The sequence below is a fragment of the Gymnoscopelus microlampas genome (assembly GCF_963454915.1).
Source record: "Gymnoscopelus microlampas genome assembly, chromosome: 12".
NCBI lineage: Eukaryota > Metazoa > Chordata > Actinopteri > Myctophiformes > Myctophidae > Gymnoscopelus > Gymnoscopelus microlampas.
Window position 1 is genome coordinate 7,217,049 of NC_139949.1, and position 8,007 is coordinate 7,225,055.

The 8,007-nt window shown below is 44.8% G+C and overlaps 1 protein-coding gene across 1 annotated transcript; it reads left to right on the plus strand.

Moving 5' to 3' along the window:
- Positions 1-2,743: 2,743 nt before the first annotated feature.
- LOC311057007 (ubiquinone biosynthesis monooxygenase COQ6, mitochondrial-like) lies at positions 2,744-4,192 on the plus strand (the record flags this gene model as incomplete). The annotated part of the gene is made up of 1 exon (XM_084073880.1): positions 2,744-4,192. One exon carries the CDS (start codon positions 2,744-2,746, stop codon positions 4,190-4,192), a length of 1,449 nt encoding a protein of 482 aa, XP_083930006.1.
- Positions 4,193-8,007: the final 3,815 nt, after the last annotated feature.

Consider the following 8,007-nt stretch of genomic DNA (forward strand, 5'->3'; position numbering starts at 1 on the left):
CACTAGACTAGTGTCTGTCCAGTATAAAATGCTGGATGAGTGAGAACTTTCTTAAGCTAAATGAGGATAAAACAGAAATTCTCATAATTGGCTCCAGTGAGCAGAGAGAATTAATAATAAGTAGACTTGGTAACCTGGCTGTAGAAAGTAACACCACAGTAAAGAACCTGGGGGTTATTATCGACTCTGAATTGAATTTTAATGCACACATTAATCATGTCACCAAGATTGCTTTCTTTCATCTTAGAAATATTGCGCGAATTAGAGACTATCTGTCGTTAGACGACGCAAAAACGCTGATCCACGCTTTTGTTTTCTCTCGGCTTGATTACTGCAATGCACTCTACTCTGGCTTGTTTAAGAAAACAACTGACAGATTACAACTTGTTCAAACTGCGGCAGCCAGAATTTTAACTAAAACTAGAATGAGAGAACATATCACTCCAGTACTAGCTTCACTACACTGGCTCCCGGTTGTTTTTAGGATTGATTTTAAAATTCTTTTAATAGTTTATAAAGCTCTAAATGGTCTGGCACCTTCCTACCTCTATGACTGCCTAGAGAGACATGATCCAAACCGGACCCTCAGGTCTTCAAGTGCTGACCTACTCGAGGTGCCTAAAATGACATATAAAAAATACGGTGAAGCAGCATTCTGCTTTTACGGACCAACAGTGTGGAATAAACTCCCATTACACCTAAAACAGGCAGCCTCTGTCGATAGCTTTAAAGCACAGCTCAAGACCTATTTCTTCACTCTTGCTTTTAGCTGACTCTTTGGTTGATTTTTAAGTCCTCACTGTATTGCCTATTTTAATGTTTTATGCTTTTGCTTTTATTTTATTTTATTTTTTGTTTGCTTTATTGTTACATTGGTTGTAACTGTAACTGTATTCTTGCTCTGTAAAGCACTTTGCGCTGCATTTCATGTCATGAAAGGTGCTATACAAATAAAGTTTATTATTATTATTTATTATTATATACATCGTTTCCTGAGTTTTCTTCCAGTGTCTCATAGCGTGACAGGTTAGGACTATGGATGTTTTTTCAACTGTGGAGGCGGGATCGAATCCCACATGATACTTTGAGATGTTTTTATAGATTTTTTTTTTCTTCATTATTCTAACTGTGTTTTATGGGGGCATGTCTTTACTGTTTCATACAAGTAAGATTCCACAAACAATGGGATGGATGTAATGCTTTATTCATTGATATAAACAACGTTAAGCTTTGACAAAGTCAGCTCCACCCACTTCCTCATTGATATAAACAACGTTAAGCTTTGACGAAGTCAGCTCCACCCACTTCCTCAAACAACATCTGTTGTCGAGGACGCGCAGGAATCCAGTCAAGCCGGGAGGCAGTTAAACTGGGACACCGGGCGAGGGCCTAAAATTGCGTCCAATGCGTCATACCATTTGGATGTTTTGCGGTTGGCACCACTTTTATTGTTGTGGTCTTTTATCTTTTTGTAGTCCTGCTTCAATTTCTTTATTTTTTCTCTGCATTGTTAACTGGTGCGCTCGATGCCCAATGTAGTCAGACGATGGGCAATTTTTTTATGAACCTTTTCATTTCTGACGGACGCCTCTAGCTCCTTCTGGACGTTGTCTTCACCCAGACACAAATAAGCGCCTGTACATCATTACTGGCCCAAATTGACGTGTCTGTGGTGTCGTCTGCCGTGTCCATAGTGATTATTTACCAGATTATTTCTCTGTTTCGCTATAGCGTCGATATGGGGATTTAAAAATGGCGGTGTTGCGTTGTGAGACTGACTGCTTCTCCTCCGGTTTCGTCACCCCAGCTTGACCAATCGAAAGCAGCAGTGCTGCTGGCCCCGCCCACGGGTTCCCAGAACTCTGTTTAGTACTACCTCTAGAGCAGGACCTAAATAAGGTTCTGAGAACCTTGTCTGAAACCGGGCCGTGCACTATGGAAACAAATCCAGAACCCGAAAAATAGGTTTGGGTTCTGGATAGTTCTGGTTCCACCTTCGTAGTGGAAAGGGGGCTTTTGTTACTTTTATGTAAATGAGAGGCCCAGGAGGCACTAGCTCTGGCATCAGAGAACCCCTCCTGGAACTCCATATATGGAGATAACCAAAACGTCCAGGACCGACATCATAGTCCCAGATTTGGGCATAACTGACATAGCCCGCTCCATATATGGATATGCCTGACACTACCTGACATCACCGTAGTGACATCAGGGCCGCAGCCAACAGTATAAAAGCCACAGCCACAGCCTAAAGCATTACATATCGGTTTTGCCTGCTGCTTGGATGGTCTCATAGTGGCTTCGGATCTGGTCAAACAACCAGCCGGTTATCAGTAAAACACTAATGTTGTCCTGACCCTGCAGGTGCTCACTGCTCCCCCCTCCCCGACCTGTTCTCGTAAGCGGAGGGGCCCCAGGTGTGCGTGGCGTGCTGTACATTTCTGTCCAGTCCGTGCCACTGTATCTATTTATAGAGGTAAGGCAGTCGCCCTGCACACTTTGTAGTTTTTGTCTTAGGTCATTGACCAGGTTATTAATGATGTCCTTTTGTTTTGTTAGGAGAAGCTCCGTTTGCCTCTGCTGTTTTTGCCTCTACTTTTCTTTTTATGCATGTGATTGATGTGAATGTCAACAACATGGCTGGATTATAACTGATAATAATAGGACACATTTCGAGCCAAAACGTTTCAGTGAAGCCAGAAAGGTCAGTTGGTGCAGGGCAGTGCATTATAGTGACGGTATAATGCATAGTCTAACAAAGGCCACGCTGGCTTTGAATGGATTTAGCCGGTGTTACATCAGTGCGGTGAAGCACTCCTCATCTAGAGTAAAAACCATTAGTCGAGGATTAGTGAGCACCCAGAATAATGACCAGAATAATGACGTTTATGATGTTGTTATATCCGGAGGAGGGATGGTGGGGTCCGCCATGGCTTGTTGTTTAGGCATGGATCCCAATTTAGAGGGGAAGAAGATTTTGCTGCTCGAAGCAGGCAACAAGAAAGTGATGGACAGTGTCCCTGAAAACTACAGCGCCAGAGTTAGTTCCATCAGTCCCGGCTCCGCAACGGTCCTCACTGGTATCAGAGCTTGGGATCATATCACAAACATGAGGTACAAGCCCTATCAGAAAATGCAGGTTTGGGATGCCTGCTCCGATGCCCTGATTACATTTGATAAGGACAACCTGCAGGACGAGATGGCATCCATTGTGGAGAACGACATCATTGTGGCTGCCCTCACTAAACAGCTGGACAGTCTCTCTGATAACGTGAATATCAAGTACAAGTCCAAGGTGGTGAAGTACGTTTGGCCAATGTCCTGCCAGGTTGCTGACTCCATCCCTTGGGTCCAGTTGACGTTGACCAGCGGAGAAACGCTTCAAACCAAGCTTCTGATCGGTGCCGATGGACCAAACTCAATGGTGAGGCGACAGTCGGGGATTCCCACTGTAAAGTGGAATTATGACCAGTCTGCTGTAGTGGCTGTGCTGCACCTATCAGAGCCCACAGAGAACATTGTTGCATGGCAGAGGTTCCTCCCAACAGGACCCATAGCAATGCTACCCTTGTCGGACACACAGAGCTCTCTGGTGTGGTCTACCAGCCACCGCCATGCAGAAGAACTGCTGGAACTGGACGAAGAGAGCTTCGTGGATGCCATCAACTCTGCCTTCTGGAGTAATGAGAACCAGTCTGAGTTGATGAAGACAGCTGGCTCCCTGTTCCGCAGCGTGTTGTCGATCCTGATGCCATCTGCCGGCTCAACGCGCCAGCTTCCCCCCAGCGTGTCCGGCATTGGCCCAAAGAGTCGGTTCATGTTCCCCCTGGGCATGGGCCATGCATCAGAATATATAAGGCACCGGGTGGTACTCATTGGGGATGCAGCCCACCGCGTGCACCCCCTAGCCGGTCAGGGAGCCAATCTGGGTTTTGGGGATGTGGCTTACCTCACGCGGGTCCTGAGTCAAGCAGCCTTTAACGGGAAAGACCTGGGAGCCATGCAGCACCTGCTGGACTATGAAACTGAACGCCAGCGGCACAACCTCCCCATGATGGCTGCCATTGACCTTATAAAACATCTTTACTCCACTAATGCTGCTCCTGCGGTCCTCCTACGCACCTTTGGTCTGCAGGCCACCAACATGCTTCCTCCGCTAAAAGAGCAGATCACGGCATTTGCAAGCAAGTGACAGGTGATATTCGCCCTGCAGTGGAGGTTTGATTGGGCTTTGTGAATGGAATGTAAAAGTGTAAATTAATACTTTACTTTTTCCCGGGATTCTTCTGAGAAATTGTGCAACTATTTCCTCATCCTCAACTTCCTCAACCATGCCAATGTAACGGACGTTCTTTTTTTTGGTAGCAAAGTTAACCATGACATAGTCACCCACAGACAGATCTGTGTTTCCTTCAGAATCTCTCTCATCCTCAAAGCTCTCTTCTTCGTCAGAGCCATCATCAAGAGGGACGGGGACATCACTCTCAGAGCTGCTTACTACGATTTTCTTTTTGGGTGCTTTCTGTTTCGGTTTCCCCTTTTCTTTGCTTTTTTGCTTTTTCCCTGCTTGTTTCTTTTGTCTCTCTTCATAAGCCTTTTTGATTGCCTCCTTCTCAGGAGTATCAGTTAGGATGGCTGTCTTCACACGTTTTCGGGTGGGTTTTTTTCTGGGGGGAGCTTTGGGAAGTGGTTGGAGTTCACTTGGAGACACATATCCATGTCGCCTGGGAACACGTTGCACATCTGAGTCAGCTGGGGATGCACATCCATGTGGACTATGCAAAATGGATGGAATAGGTTCAGTGAGTGGTTCATCTCCGGGACCATCCAGATCATCTGCAGTGGATGGATCATCTGCAGTGGATGGACCATCTGGATCATCTCCAGTGGATGGAACATCAGGATTATCTGCAGTGGCAGGCAGATCCGGGTTTGGCCGGTCTGACACCATGGATGGTGCAAACGCTTCATCAGCGAAAATATCTCTGTTATATGGGAAAATTCCAGTGCACCTAAATTCAGAAGTGATATTCCGTGGTGTCAGCGCTGACATGAAGGCACCATTCACAATTCCTGCAACCTCATAGATGGAGACTGTTTTGCCAGCATTGGATCTCATCCACCCGTCAAGAGCTCGGTTGTAATGGTTCTTGAAGGGGCCATACGGTCACGTCCAGAGGCTGCATGCGATGGGATGTGTGGGGTGGGAGGGTGAGCAGAATAATGCTGTTGTTCTTTGCCATTTCTACTGCCTTGAGTGAAACGTGAGCCCTAAGGTTATCAAGAATTAGCAGCATTGGGCGCTCAGGGGTGCAATTAGTATGCTGTATCAGGTGATCAAGGTACTCAGCCCAGATGTCTTCATTCATCCATCCCGTTTTGGTGGCGGTACCTTTGGCTCCTGCTGGTGCTCCATTCATGAAGCTGTCCTTAAACTTAACTCTGGGGAAGACAAACATGGGAGGTGTGGCATTCCCAGCAGCATTCACTGCACACACCACAGTCACCAGTTCTCCTCTCTCAGCCGATGTGACAGAACCAACTTGTTTTCGTCCTTTTTCAGTCACAACCTGAATCAAATAGAAAGTTTAGAATAAATAGCTACTACTACTGGTCTAGAGGTACATTGTATTTCATTTCAGTCCACTCATTTCTCCAGTTCACAGGTTCACAACATTACTAATGGAATTAGGTTCAGCATTCTGCTTATGAATGCCTATGACCTTACCTGCCGTGGCTTTTGTACTGTATGGACGCCTGTTTCATCAACATTGTAAATCAGGTGTGGAGGGAATGCATGCCTGTTAAAGAAGTGAAGCAGGGGAAGAACCTTATCAGAATCAAAACCAAATCTTACATGTAAAGCCTCCATAAAACTTAAGCAACTAAAAAATAATTCTGTCACCTGTCCATCACTACAGCCAGATTATCAAAGAACTCCTCCACTGTAGTTCTATTGAAGGCTGTTCCTCGTGCCAGTGATGTTGCCTCCGGAGTTCGGACAGAGAGATGGCGACGTGTTAGGAAGCCGTGAAACCATTCATAACCTAAGAGTTGAGAATTCATTATTATACTGTAAGATAACCAATACAATCATGTGATCTCTTACACGCCCTAGCCTACCTGCACATTGTTTGTTTGTCCAGCTGGCAGGGACAGGTACATCGTTTTTCTCTGCGTATTCAAATGCCAGTTGACGGCATTTTTCTGGAGTAAGGCCATGGAACTGTTCAGCTAGTTGTTTCAAATGATTGGCAAGCTCCTCCTCCATCTCATCTGTTAATATCCTCCTTGCCCCAGCTACTGCACCGTATCCTGCTGATTTGACTTCCCCTTTCTCTGCTTTCTTTAGAAATCGATAGAGGCTTGACTTGTCAATTTTCTTATCCCTTGCAGCAGCTCTTAACTTCTTTCCCGCCTTGACCTCAGCGGCTGCCTTCTTCATATCCTCAAGGGGGATTTTGCGCCAGGTTGTCTTCCTCGTATATATTCTTGGCATTTTCTACAATGTTTATGACATAAAAAATAAAACATATGCAATGTAATATTAGATTAAAATATGTTTAAGTACTAAACTTAGACACTTAGGGTAAAGTGAGACAGTGTCCCACTTTACCCCAAGCCATTTGTCTCACTTTACCCCACAGCCACATTTTGGTGAAAAGAACCACTTTTAGCAATTCTGGCTAATCTACAATTAGCATTAATCACGTGGATGTATAGGTTTGTAGTTCATCAACATGCATGACATAAGTTTTTCTACCTGAATCAAGTTTCTTTGACACAACAGCTGATTATGTTGACAGCCCAAAAAATTACTTTTACATGCAAAAAACACATTTTAGTGAAAAAAACATGCTTACCACAGCACAATGAGGTCCTCTCCTCCATGACAAGTGGGAAATGGGAGGGGCTTCAAAATCTAATGGTCATGTGACCACACAGGTGTTGTGATCAGGTGATAAGGGGGGTGTCTCACTTTACCCTGTGTCTCACTTTACCTCACTCTCCCCTAGTTTTGGACCATGACGGAGGCGCGCCGACTCAGCAGACCTTGAGGCTGAGGAGTTGCGCCCGAGCGCCTCCAGGCGCGAGTGCCCGCAACGACCAGCCGATGGTCTGCTAGTCGACTAAGCGCCGTCCGAGTTATGTACCGATAGGGACAGAATCGTAAATATTTTTGGTGGGGACTGTGTTTGCCCCACTGACTGCGTTTGCCCCACTGACTGCGTTTGCCCCAACTGCCACTCAAAGTGACTACTGGCCAATCACAGTGCGTCTCAACTTCCGGGTACACCCGCACCCCCCACCCCTTGCTTCGACAGTAGAGTAATACGCTGTTCGCGTCTTGCCCAGGGGCACAATACCTTTATTGCTAACTAGCTAATGCTCACTCACTGCTACATGTTGCTAACAGCTAGCATCCTGTGTACACAGGCAAATCCCTGTTGTGAGAGTTGAGTCCTGACGTCGTCAATACTGGAACATTGGATGTGATTATGTGAGATATATTTGGCTGTTGAAATGTTGCTGCTATGAGTTAGTGTTGTGGGAACATTTAGTATTTCATTGTTTTTGTAGACTGAACAAAAACGGATTTTATCCTGCTTGCACTTTCAAATGGAAAATGTTACCACTTACTCATTATGGTGCAAATGCATTTTAAAGGTGCATTCCACATTGTTTTGATCATAAAGGGCAAATTACAAGATTGTATTCTACTGTCTGACACTGTTAATTACTACTATTATTATTACAGAAACGTATTTTGTGTATTTATATTGAGTTCATGTTTGATAAGAGGTGTTTGATAGTTTTGTATATTGATATACTGGTTAAACTGAAGTTAATCCACTTATTTTGTATTCCAACCAGTTATTGGTTCAAAATATGCCACGCATATATAAATATATTAATTCTAAAATTCATTTCAAATAGAATTTGGATTTAGAGATTTGGGATGTTGGGATTAGAGTTGGCATTTGGATGATGATCCTAGTGCTCGCA